The sequence below is a fragment of the Astatotilapia calliptera genome, chromosome 6 (genome assembly GCF_900246225.1).
Source record: "Astatotilapia calliptera chromosome 6, fAstCal1.2, whole genome shotgun sequence".
Taxonomy (NCBI): Eukaryota; Metazoa; Chordata; class Actinopteri; order Cichliformes; family Cichlidae; genus Astatotilapia; species Astatotilapia calliptera.
The window spans coordinates 27,150,268-27,164,274 of NC_039307.1; the positions used below are offsets into that span (position 1 = coordinate 27,150,268).

At 38.9% G+C, this 14,007-nt stretch overlaps 1 protein-coding gene across 10 annotated transcripts in view; it reads right to left on the reverse strand.

The window, feature by feature from the left end:
• The window catches only part of prom1b (prominin 1 b), a 28,351-nt gene that overhangs the window by 10,360 nt on the left and 3,984 nt on the right, over positions 1 to 14,007 (reverse strand). For 7 of the 10 annotated variants that reach the window (XM_026171417.1, XM_026171416.1, XM_026171418.1 and 4 more), the window contains exons 2-10: positions 4,913 to 4,974; positions 4,093 to 4,119; positions 3,791 to 3,996; positions 1,393 to 1,513; positions 1,233 to 1,296; positions 1,044 to 1,133; positions 683 to 706; positions 239 to 456; positions 72 to 146 (exon numbers count right to left, since the gene is read on the reverse strand). In XM_026171417.1, the coding sequence (XP_026027202.1) occupies positions 72 to 146; positions 239 to 456; positions 683 to 706; positions 1,044 to 1,133; positions 1,233 to 1,296; positions 1,393 to 1,513; positions 3,791 to 3,996; positions 4,093 to 4,119; positions 4,913 to 4,974 (887 nt within the window). The remainder of the gene's footprint in view (positions 1 to 71; positions 147 to 238; positions 457 to 682; positions 707 to 1,043; positions 1,134 to 1,232; positions 1,297 to 1,392; positions 1,514 to 3,790; positions 3,997 to 4,092; positions 4,120 to 4,912; positions 4,975 to 14,007) is intronic. The other 3 variants (XM_026171420.1, XM_026171423.1, XM_026171419.1) reach the window with 1 other exon arrangement.

A 14,007-nucleotide genomic window follows, 5' to 3' on the forward strand; every position in this document is an offset into this window, starting at 1 on the left:
AAGATGACAGGTGAGACAAAAAGTTTTAGCATGGACAAGATGATGATGCTGAGTGAGAGACGGCCACTAACCTTTTGTACAATGTTGCTGAGATCTGTTTTCAGGACAGTATTGACATTGGCCAAGGCATGATTAACATCTGGGATCTGACAGACAGGAAAAAGAAGCAGAGTAAACCTGGAGATATTTCTCACGGTTAAAATGTTCCAGTATTAGATGGCATATTGCTTCTTATCACCTTGGAGAAGTCAGCATTGATTCCCAGCTGGGACAGTGTGGAGCGGATGGTGTTACAGGTATGTGACACAGCTCCGTTCGTGCAGGCGGGGTCGGACAGGGTGTTGGACAGAGAGGCGCGCTCTCCTGACAGGCTGGCCTGAAGCTTCCCCACCCCGTCCTGCAGCACCTCCAAGGACGAGCTGACGTTCTCCAGGGCCTCTTTGGTCTCCCGCATGGCTACAAACAACAAGCAATATGACACACAGTGAAACTACTTTTTCTTGAGACAACAGCATGCTGGGCTTTTTTACACCGACCACAGAGGCACAACCCACAGAGGAAAACTATAACAAAAAACAGTTTCCAACTTAACACAAAGGTTCAGAATCACCATCTGCTTCTAACACTTTTGCAGACACAGCTACGAACACTGCACCACTGAGTCCCACTCAGCTCACTTTACCTTTGATGGCACTCTCAACTTTTGCTTTAGACAAAAGAAAATGTGAGAGAATCATAGAGGGGAAAAAAGAAAGAAAAAGAAATGAAAATTAAATGGTGAGTACTTTTCCTTAAAGACTGTCTTTAGTATTAAACCCACAAGAGAAGTTGTGGCATTTAAATGGCATTAGCTGTAACCGTAGCAACTACTTAAAAAACTCCTGATTTTATTAGAAACTTAAATTTGCTACAAAATTTAAAATTTTATGTGTATTACAGTACATCTTTTAAAAAGAACAACTGAGTTTTGTTTAAGAACTTGCACACTGGTTTGTGAGTCCGAGTTGTGTAATCTCAACGGGAGGTTTATACAGAGACGTTACCTCCTGCCATACGCAGGGCGGTGTCCAGCGAAGGAATCACTGATTTCTCCAGCTGAATGTGGATCCTACCCCCCAGCAAAGGGCCAATGTCTGTGAGGAAGCACAGAAAGGTCAGAAAGTTCAGCACAGTTATGTAAAGTGAGAGATATCAGACAAACACTGTGTGCAAACATGCAGGGTCGAGCTTACTGTCGAGGTCTGACAGGACTTTGTTCTTGGCTGTGGTGTACTGGGCTGTCAGGTAATCGACTTGCTGCAGCAGGAGACACACAGTATTAATAGATATTAGTTATATTATATTATTGGCTTTTGTTTTTTCAAAAATAAACGGGTTATTGTGAGGACATACTGCAGGCGTGTTGTTAGCGAACGTCTTCAGGTCTCTCATGTTGGTGTTAATGAGCCGCCGAGTGCTTTTGACCTGTGAGCTGATGTTGTGGTTTGCGGCGAGAGCAATGAGAACACCCACACTGAAAAACACATGCAGGATCAATTAGGAGAAGAGCAGTGCAGTGACCACACTTTAACAGCAGAGAGCAGCACAGCTACATAATGGGGACTCCTGCATTATGAGTTTTAATTCTTGCTCACTGAAGATTCAACTCTGCCCTCCACAGTTAGTGATGTAAGAAAAACTGTACGGCTGAGTGTACAAGCTAAACATGGAAAGTGAAGCTAAGCATTAGGATTATGTGGTTAGAATTCACTGTGATTCACTGCAAAAACACCTTATTAGTTTTACAGTAGTGATATTTTAGACTTTCTGTAACAAACAAAAACAATGTAGAAACAGTAAAAAAACAAATCAACAAAAGCAACCAACTGGTTATATTGTGCTTTGGATGTGAGCATTCACATTTGTGCTGTGAAAGGACTCATTTAGATAGCGAGGCCTCTCATGGTCAGCCAAGTAATATCGGTAACACATAACTGTCCTCCACATTTAAATCAAATTTCAGTGGGCTTGCCTCTTCCACACAGCAGGTACTCCGCATGCTCTCTGCATATGAGCAAATAAAGTTATTGGACATTTTTTTTACCCCACATAAAGGAAAGCATTTTTACATATGTGAAAAATTATACGTGTAAATATGTGGCGCCAACATTGACCTGCTGAGATCTGTTCATTATTACAAGGGTTGTTAACTTTTTGGTCAGACTGCTTTCAGGAGCATTTTTGTTCATATTTTAAGTCGTAACTAATTTTAACGAATAGTCTGGCATGACACCTGATAGTCTTTTAGCTTGTAGGTTGTAATCTATTTGAGAAAACAGATAACTTGTGTAACGTTTTGGGTTCATATGCAGTGAAGAAAGCTATCCAAACCTACCTGGCACCATGTAATTTGACCCCTAAGCCTAATAACTGGTTGTGGCACCTTTGGCAGCAAGAGCTGCAATCAAGTGTTTGTGATAAATGGCAATGGGTCTTTCACATCACTGTGGAGGAATTTGGCCCACCCTTCTTTATTTAATTGTTTTGATTTGGTCACATCTGAGGGTTTTCAAGCATGAATGGCCTCTTATATGATTTTTGAGCCATTCAGAGGTGAGCTTGCTGGCAGGGATGGGAATCGAGAACCAGTTCTGTACAAGAACCGTTTCCCAGTAGTCAAATTCTTTGGAATTGTTAGTCTGTTTGCCTATCAATACCATTTACCGGTTTCTGCAGCAGTTCAATCAGCTAATTTCAGTTTGTGTGCCGGAGATGGAAGATAGTGGTACGGTCTACAGCCTGGATATAGTCATTACATTTAGTTTTACTACACAAAAGGACAAGAGCACGATGGTAAAGTGGAAACTGCATCCAGGTCAGAAAAAAAACGCATTATGCTGCCAACACAACTTCGGCTCCTTGCAAGCACCTGCACAGACAGCATGCTAATGCTAAGCTAGCCAAGAACCCAGAGTGATGCTATAAAGCTGACTGAATGCTGACCTCAGCCCAGCAACCAGACCCTGAACTTCAACAGATAACAAAAGCAGTAATGAGCAATCAGGCTTGTAGATGCAGTTTCCATCTGTTTATTGACTGACATATGTCAATGACTTTGTTTTTCAGCTGTTTTTGAGTTTCTTTAGATCGTGGTATGATGTGTTGCTTTTTCAGATTTTTTAGTCTACTTCACTTTGTCAGGCAGATTCTGTTTATTTCTATTTAACCTCTATTTATGCAGGTAGTCCCCTTGAGAATCAATGTCTCATTTACAAAAGAGACCTGTTTCTGACAAACATATTAAAATTACAACAATAAAATTTAAATTTTCTAATGTTTACACAGTTGTATCAAAAACAGGTGCTTTAAACAAGTGTTTAAATGATTTCATGATTCAGCAGGTCTGGCAATAATCATAGCTGGAAATGACTAATGAAATTATACTCCAATGTGATTCATTGGAGTTAATTCATGATTTAGAAAAGGGGCAATGATTTTTTTGCATAGGGCCAGGTAGGTTTGGATAGCCTTTTCCCTTAAAAATTGAAAGAATCATTTAAAATCTGCATTTTGTGTTTATTCTGGTTACTGTGATCATTTTTAATCATCAAAATGTCTTTGATGATCTGAAGTGTGGATGTGTGACAAATATGCAAAAATAACAAATCACCGCAGAAGGTGAAATCTTACAGGTACTTCGCAATACAGAAATCAAAGTAGAGGAGAACCAGTGTCATTAAAATCATCCTCATTTTGGAGTATAGCAGACTGATAATGATAAAAACTGTGAAGAAGAGGAATGACGACTCACATGATGAAGATGGTTGTAGCAACCAGCGAGGCGGTATAGAAACCTCTGTGACAGTCTGCATTTTTCCTCTGTCTCTGATGCATCTCCCCTCCACAGTTATCACAGCATCGACACATGCAGAAGCACATAGCTATGACGGGGATAAGGACCACAAACACGACGCCGAAGGTTGCACATATGAGAAATCCGGACTCGTACTGGATCCACTGCGGGAGGAGAGCATTCACCCAGTTATCAATCTGCTCTCTGCCCTTTACTTTTGACAGAGATATGCAGTGAAAGCTGTGTTGAGAGGAGTTTACCTGCAGCAACAAGACGACGTTTTCTGGCTGGAGCACCAAACCAGATGTGGAGGTGTGCAGAAATCACACAAGCATGAACAAAAAGAAGACATGCAAACCAGGTCAATGTGACAACAGAGGGATTAAAAAAAGGAGAATCCTCATTTCTAAATGAATAAAGTTTTTCATGATGTGACACAGTCACTTTGTGGTTCCTGCTGTGAAGTGATATTTTAATTTCATTAAAATTATCCAAACACATAAAACTAATAAACTTTAAAGTGAGACACAAAACATGTTTTTTTCATACACTGCTCAATTGTTTTGTGTAAGTATAAAATTAGATAGTGCTTCTTTTAAAGATTTAAATTAAATAAATTAAATTTAAATTATACTTCACAGTGACGTGTCATCTACTAGTAATTTGTGAGCAGTGTGCCCCCAATACAATTGCAAAAACCTGCAAGTACACAATTTAGAAACCCAATGGTCTAACGTCCATTCAAAATATGTTACTGTATCAGAAGAGCATGTGGGGGTTCTGTGGAGGGTAATTGGGGTGGCTACAGCTCGGGAGGTAGAGAAGGTCATCTGTTAATTGGAAGGTTGGTGGTTGGATCCCAGGCTGCTCTTGTCTGCATACCTCAGCATCCTTGGGCAAGATACTGAACCGTGATCCATTCATCATGGGAAAGTTATAAAGCACTTCAGTGTAAAAAGCAAGTGCTTGTAAGAATGAGGCATGTTTTACAAAGTGCTCTCAGTATTCAAGTAGAATAGAAAAGCACTATAAAAGAACCAGTTCATTACCATTTGCTAGTAATTTTAACACTTAACATACCTTTCTCCATTCCTCTATTTTGATTCCACCCATGTTTTGCTGAATGACTTTGACAATGAGATCTGCAAAAAAAAAAAAAAAGAACACACACATACAGACGAGTGCTTACATACAGAAAAACTGCCGCACAGAGTAGATGCTGTGTTTCAGTGATTTACAGGCAGGTACGTGATGACAAGCAAAGTTGGAGAGGGTAAAAAAGAATCCATTTATGTGCTCACAAGCAGACAACGCGGATTACGTGGGATCGTTTTTTAATTTCCGAGGAGAGGACGGCACTGAGACCGTGTTTCAGTGTTTTAACGGGAGCTGTTTGAATTGTGTAGTTTGTCACCAGTGACTTCAGTTCAGTCCAGCTGTCTGTGTTTACTGTATATAGGTCAGCCAGCGCTAAGCCTACCTGCAGTGTGACTCACAGCAGTGTTACTCAGCATGTAAAAGATGATTACGATATGCTTCTATGGACACAAGCTCACACATACATATTACATGTATGCCTATTTGACAGCATTAAAAGCAGGATATCTGTGCCACGTATAGATACAATCACATCCAAGCGTTCCAACACACTCACATCAAAATACTGTATTTGACAACTCAGCAGAGGTTATTTGAAGTTGTACAATTAAATGACTTCACAGCGTTTGTTTGCCAGATTTCTCACATTAAATCAGTAGTTCACAATTTCTTTTTTCGGGTCTCACTTCAAAAAGATACAAATGTCGTTTACACACATTATTTAACTCAAACACTCAAACGGCTTTATTAAAGTTTTGCATTTTTCTTATTAGTTTTTATTTCTGTTTAAAGTTTTTGTTTCCAGACAGTCTCCGGAGTGGGTTTAGTTTGTATTCTTTTCAGTGTAGGGTTTAGTCTTTAATTATTCTAATATGACAGGTGATTGTCATGGGCAACCTATTAGACATACAGAGTACAACAGAAAACAAAACAACACTTTATGAAAGCAGCTGACTCTCAGTCGTCTAGAGATCTCAAATCTCGGTAGACATTTGCATCTGGGCCTTGTTCGGCATGTGCTGATACATTTCAATCACATAGTAGCTCATGATCCAGTACAACTCCCAGGCAACCCTAATGTGAAGTACAGAAGGAAAGTTATGTTTTTCAAGTATTGCACAAACTAATGAGAATTAAAATCTACTGAGAAGTGAAGGAGTCCTGTAAACAGTCATATCTTGTTTCACTAAAATCTGACCAGTACTCTAGGAGGAGGAGTGGTTCTTGTGAAAATGGTGAAAAGCTCCTAGGAAACAACAAAAATACGATCTTGAGCATAATTTGGGTGAAGACTCATTAAGTGATTAAAAACAATCGGACTAAAAATCAGTCCTTGTGCCGGGTGGGCTGAAACTAAAAGTGAGAGCATTTCCACTACTTTTACTTTGTTGTTAGTAGGGGTGCAACGATATTCGTATCGATATTGAACCGTTCGATACAGTGCTTTCGGTTCGGTACGCATATGTATCGAACAATACAACATTTGTAATTTATTTTATCAACTTTCCTTCTGACGATGCTGTCTGTGTTGAGTGCTCAGTGAATCTGTGTTCGACTACTCCGCCTAGGCTGCACTGTCGAGCGCAGATCCACTGAGGGCTCAACACAGACAGCATAGTCAGAAGGAAGAGTGCAGGGCAAGCTAGCGAGACAGAAGTTAAGCTCTCCTTGCAACATGGACCTCCCCCGCTCTCATTCAGATCTGGCGTTTGGAATTATTTTGGTTTTCATGTGACGTATGACCCTGAAGGTAAGCGAGTCATGGACTAAAGTAAAACAGTATGTTGGATGTGCCATGCAATGCTCAATTACATTGGTGTGAACTAGTGTGTTAGCGCAGTTAGCTCGTTAACGTGTTGGCCGTCTAGCCCCATGCACGGAGCGATCGGCGGTAGCTCGTTAACGGAGATTTGCCGTGTTGTGGCGTTAAGGTCATTTCAACGAGATTAACCTGAAAGCACTAGTGGGAACACAACGAATATGACTGCACATTTACGCCGACATCATCCTAGTGCAAAGACAAGTGGAAGCAGACAAAAAAAAGCAAGCATGCTACTAACTTTAGCCGAGTTATTTAGACAGCTGTTAGCACATGATTCTCCTTATGCTGCTGAGAATATAGCCCAGAAGAAGCGGATAGTATAGCTTTTATTTTGGAAAGAGACATTTCTCTGTAATAAACTCTTTTCCAAAGATGAGTGATTCCTCAATCAGATACAGGGCTCGCAATATCGCTAGCCCGACGTCCCGGGGCTAGCGATTTTTTTCAGTCGGGCTACCAAAATCTATCTCTTCCCTGCCCGTCGGGCTATTGTAGGAAAAATATATGTCAATGCTTTTGCATTCTTTCAGAAATGTAGCTGGGTAATTATGTCATTGGCATCGGTGAGCCACTGTCAATATGTGACATATTGAATTTGCGCTTGTTTTTTTGCTTTCACTTTGCAATCGTGCGAACTGTGTATAGAGAGTGACAGCACTGATCTGTGAGTGATGATAATTTGTGCACCAATTCCTCTGACATCGTCTTATTAATCGTTAGCTTACTATGCAAACATGACAAGTGAAATCTCCCACAGCAAGCTTAAACATGTGAGAGGTTGATCGCGCAGAGAATCGCTGAGCTTATGTGAGTGCGTGTGTAAAAGCATTTCAGTTCTGCTGAGCCAAATAAGACAGGTCAGGGTGAAGAAGTGACAGCCAAAGAAAAGCTTACCACAAAACGGAGAAGTTATGACAAATCAGACTATAAGGCAAAAAGAAAGTGCAGCTTTATGGTTTCATGGACAAAAGAATTTCTGTGGCTGCAATATGATGAGCTAAATAACCAGGGCTGCACATAAGTGGTCCGCAGGTGCGCATTCGCTGTCAAAATAAAAAACACGCACAAGGGTTAGGGTTAAATTTAAAAACTGTACTTTTGAGTTAAAATATATATTTATAATTTTAATAAATGACAAATTAAAAATGCTTGAACATTTTTTTGTATCGAAAAAATATCGAACCGTGACACCAAAGTATCGAACCGAACCGAACCGTGAATTTTGTGTATCGTTGCACCCCTAGTTGTTAGTGCACAACACTGTTTGCTATTTTTACCAGAAAAATCAAGTTTTTATTTTAGTTAACAAAAAGCATTTTTTAAAGAAAACTATAATAAGGTCAACATAATGTTGGCAAAGTTGTTTATTTTCCCAAAAAGAAAAATATCCAACCTTTTCCCTTTTTTTCTGTCTTTTAACTTAATATTATCTCACAGCAGAGCTTCTCAGATTAGTACCGTGTCATGTGCCACTGCACACAACAAGCAGATGGAGACCAGTTTAGCAAATAGATGTCCCTCACACACACACACACACACACACACACACACACACACACACACACACACACGTGTGCGCACGCGCGTGCACACACACACACACACACACACACACACACACACACACACACACACACACACACACACACACACACACACACACACAGATTCTGGTTCAAGCTTCTGCTTGCACACCTGCTGATCATCAGGTGAGGTGATAAAGTGCACTTCACAGTGTCTACATGGTTTTTAATCTTCTGTTTGTACCGAGCTTACCAAACATTTAATTTCTCTTTCTTTCCCGTGGAAAGTGTGCAGTAATGTCTGTTTTCATAGCAGATTTAATTGATCACATGTCAGAAAATTACTTTTGTGAGTCTGAGGTGGTTTCTTTAAATTACATGGAGAATTACACACACACACACAAAAGCAGCAAATCCATCCAAATCAGAGAATGTTTTACATTTCGTGCTAGAAATTTTTGACAGAGTTAATTATGAATCAACAAATCAATTAGCTACCTTATCCTAGATCTTGTATTGCGTACTATCAAAACAAAGGAACAGATCTTCCAGATGACTGAACAGAACATTTTGTTTTTTTGTGTTTAAATTAATTTTTTATGCATTTATTTTTGTTGACTGGCAACAAACTGTCTTTTTCTTCTTGCATTTTCAGACTTCCTGAACATTTCTGCTCAGTCAAACAAAAGTAACAGTGATGTGTGCTTTTCTTTTGTAACCACACAGATAATCCTCTCAGTACCCAATACTGTGTTTCTGCTCGTGGTGGGAGGGGACTCGCATTTCTGTTTCTCTAATCTCTGTGAAAATGCTGCTAACACTGACCGGCCTGTCACAAAGTGTGAAGACATCTTTACTGGTTAACTCTGCAGATGCAGCATATGAGCACCTCACAGTAGGGTCAGTGCCACCTGCTGTTGCTCAGCTACTTAGTTAGCATTAGCCACTGAGGGCAGTTAAGCTTACACAGCTTAGTTCAGTGACCCAGTATAGGAGCTACCTACGGGAAATGAAAGGAAGAGAAGGGATAAACAAGCATCAGACTTATACCTAAAAGGATGAACAGACCACTGCCCAACATGATCTCATACAACCTCAGTAGTCCCCGAGGAAAACAACTCTTTTTTTTTTTTTTTTAAATGAGCAAATATAAATAGAAAAATTACCATTTTCTTGCTTTTAGTGTCTTGTGAGAGAAGCTTTTGATTGGTTTTAGTGTAGTTAGTGAATATTTTGTTTTTAATTAAAGACATTTCAATAAATCCCAGCCTGGCCTGAGTGTTTTTCTTACACTATAAAGGCAGTTGTGCATCAGAACTGCAAGAAAGACACAGGTAAGATCAGAAATAAATTATAATAAAAATAAAAATCTAAAAATAAACCCTCTAGTTAGCTAATCTGATCTACAAATCAGAATTTACAACCATCTTACTGTAATCTGTAAATGTAGGTAAACACAATCCTCTACACTGACCTGCTCTGAGAGATTACTGGAAGATGTGGGCAAAATCTTATGCAACCCAACCACCACCTCTGATGCTTTTAGGAGACATTTGCATGCATGAATCATACACTTAACGACTATATTAGTCAGTTTCTATTCATAACTGTTTGCCTTTGTGTTGCAGTTAACAAAATAATAGACTCACGTTCACCATTATGTATGAAAGTTTTTTATTTTTGATCAGAGGGTTTTTAAATTTAGCCATCTAAAGCAATCCAAGCTCGTCAAGCGCTTGTTAGTATTATATACTTTTGCTTGGTGAATAAGACGACTATAGTGGAAATCTGCAATAAGAAATGTAATCAGTCCCAACCATGTTTTCTTGTCTTTTCCCCCAAGATTTATTATCCAACTCCTTCATCCTGACCAACCCCCACTTTAGGAACAGCTGCTTCCAATATTAGCAGCTACCAAGAGCTAACATATAGACAGACGCTGACTTGATTCAATTTCTTTTCCTTTTGAGTCCCTGAAATTCAAAAGCGCTCATTTACTGCATATAAGTGCATCGGTGCCTGGGTTGCAATGGAAAAGGTGTTGCTATCGTGATATAAGATCTTCCAAAAACAGAGAACTTTTGTTACTTTCAATAAATGATGAGTGTTACACAATCCATTAAGCGCTGTACTTCATGTCAGCATGAGACACTAAAGGAAGTCAGAGCCAACTGTTTGCTACAGCAAAACTACTAAGAGGATTATGTGCCATGTCTTTTTATGCTTTTGTACAACACACTCAGACCTGTTTCAGATTCACATTTGAAGAGATGAGAAATGAAGACAAAGAATTTGAATTTAAAATGTATTACTCAACATTTCCTTGATGAACTCAATTATCAAGTGAAATTATGAATAAAAGCTGGTTTCCTCCCACAGATCAAAGACTTGCATTGGTGATTATAAACTGGCCATAGGTGTGAATCATCACATTAATGGTTGTCAGTCTCTGTGTGTATGCCAGCCCTTCAAAAGGCTTGTTCTAAAGGTTGCTTCTTGTGTTACAGAATTAGATGAGAAGTCAAGAAAATGGATGGCCTTAAAAGAAAAGTTTAAAAAAAAAGCTAATTTATTTAAATAGCTGTCGATACCCAGCTGCCCAAACATTCAAAGATAAGAACATCAGCTAATATTCACAAACACGGTGCTTGGAAATAATTATTTTTGTTAATATACATAAGAGGCGTACAGAAACTGCAGAAAATGTGTCTACAGTCTCAGATGCTAAAATGCAGGATTTTAAATAATTTCATTCTCCAAAATGTGCGAGTTCCTCTTCAGAGTGATCTAATTTAAGACGCTTGGTAAACATTCCCACAACCAATCACAGTAATTAAGGCAAGCAGACAAACACCAGGACTATGACCCACTTTCGGTATTTGTGTGTGCACACGCCTGTGCATGTATTTACCCAAAGTTGTGAGTGTGTGTGTGACAATGCCATCTGCAGCAGTGGTAGCAGGACAGTGTTAGCATTAGCCTGTGGATGCTAATCCTCTAATCCAGCCTGTGTGTATCAGAGGGATAAGACGCTGCCTCCACACTCAGTGAAAGAGCCCAAAATGCTTCTTCACTGTTAGTGGAAAAAGGGATGAGTGAGTCCCAGAGGAAACCCAGTGTCAGGAAATGCTGATACCCCGCTGAACCTAAGCACACATGTTTTATTCTCTGCTAACACTCATATGCAAACAGTTCTGCTGGAATCGCCAAAAATAAATGAAATTTACAAAGTGAGGGGATTTATGGGGATTTGGACACAGTCTGATAACTGTGCCACATTACACTGATTAACTCTTTACTGATTAATTTTCAATGTTCTGACAGACCTGACAAATCTCATCTTTAACACTGCAGCCGAACACAAACCTGCCACCTCTGCAACAACTAACGATGACCGCATCTAAGCTGAGCACATAAGCATGCACTGCAGCACAACAGAAAACATGGACACATAGAGTTTAGTGCAGGACTCCATGGAACAATGTAAACTTGTCAACTGCTCTGAACGGAGGCGAAGAACAAGCAGGCAGCAGGAGGAAGTGAATCAGTGAATCAGATTGCCAATAAATCAAATTAATTCAGCTGTCTCACTCAGTGAACAGACTGATTACCCCACACAGTTGAAAAATACTTTTGGCATTTTAAGAGTTTTTTTTTTCTTTTTAGTTGTTATACAGTTAGTTATACAATGTTTACCACACCTCTTACTCTTTGAATTCAGATTTTTCAGTCCCATTGCTGTATCAAGATGCATTCATAACCAGACTGATTCCCACCCCTTGCTTTCCTGGCAATTCTCACTTTGGAAAAATACAGGGAAATACTTGCCAGTATTTTATTTTAAAAAATTAAATGTATAAGCTTTACAGATACTACTACTAATAATTCATTTTTTCAAATAGCTTTAAACTCAATCACATGTGGTGTTTCTTTTGACCAAACAGCAGATGTGCTACAGTCTTTAACTGTAGCTGTGCAAACATAAAAGGTGTTTGCATGTGGAAAGACCACAAAACACTACACAACTGTATTACTTCAACTGTAACGTCATGACACATCCAAGTATGTGAAAAACACGTTTCTCAGATGAACATAAATTTTTATGTTTATTAGGACTTTATTTTGTTTAAGACAAACTTTTTCAGCCTCTCGGCACATTATTTTTGTTACTTCCTTCTATTAGTACATGAAAAAAAATTATACAAAAGGCTAATGAAATTAGCCTGGTTCATAACTTATGTTAAAAGCAATTTATCTGAATGTAGGGATCGCTAATACCAAAAATTAGACTACCCTCAACTAACCCACATGGGAGTAAAGCTATCAGTATCTCTCAAGTCCATAGAAATGTAAAAAAAAAAAAGAAAAATCAATGTATCTTAAAGTTCTTTTATGTTTTGTCTCTCTTTTGATTTGTAAAAACTAATATCATTCAAATTTCAGTGAAGGAAGATGGAAGGGATTCTGGAATTCAAGCAACACTACTGGATTATTTATTTATAATATTACAATTAATATAACCATATTATAATTTTTTCACATTTTTAGGTTTAAATATCAAGGTTATCTGCATATCATGACGTCAGTTAATATGTTTTTTTTAAGGATAAAGGAATATTCGTTAATTATCGTTTCTTATGAGAAAATATTTCGTGGAGGCTTAAAAATATGTATTTTATTGAACCTTCTCTTGATTTAGGGATTGTGGCAGCTTTGCAACCTGAAACAAACACATGCACTGGTCACTACCTCAGAGGATCAGGATGTGTAAAGCATTTACAGTGGGTAAAATTATTGAACACATCGGTAAATTTCTAAGTAAATGTATTTCTAAAGGTGATATTGACATGAAATGATCACTTAATGTCGGTAACAACCCATCCAATCCACACATGCAAGGAAATCAAGCTATAGATGTCTATAAATTAAGTGACATGTAATAATGAGAAACGACACAGGAAAAAGTGTTTAATGAAATGTATTTAATACTTCGTACTAAACCTTTTGTTGGTGATCACAGCTTCACGATGTATGGAGAAACTAGCCGCATGCACTGCTCGGGTGTGATTCTAGCCAGTTCTTCCCTACAGCCAGTCCTCAAATCCTGGAGGTTTCGTGGACCCATTCTATGAACTCTGAGTTGTTTCTGTAGATTGGCTGGGTCATTCTAGTAGCTTTGTTTTCTTCCTCTGAAACCAGCTGAGAGTTTCATGGCTGTGTTTGTGATCATTGCTTCCTGAAATGTCTTTCAAATGTCCTGAAATGTCATTTCCTGGTAGACGGAAGAAGATTTTTATCAAGAATGTCTCATCACATTTTTCCATTCATCCTTCTTTCAATTAGACGAAGTGTGCTAGTGCCATAGGCTGGAAAACGGCCATACACTGTGATACTCCCACCTCCAAACGTCACTGTTGGTATGGTGTTTCTGGGGTGATATGCACTGCCTTTTGACCTCTGAACATTGTGTATTATGGCCTCCAGTGATATCAATCGTAGTCTAATCTGACCAGACTATATTCTCCCAGTATTTTACAGGCTTGTCTAAATGTTGTTCTGCATACATGCTTCAGCATGCCTTTTCTTTGCGAATGGAGTATTGCAAGGTGAGTGTGCATACAGTCAAGTGCATTACTTATTGCTTTCCTTGAAACAATTGTACCTGCTGATTAGGGCTGCTCAATTAATCGAATTTTAATCACGATTACGATCTGGGCTTTCAACGATCATTA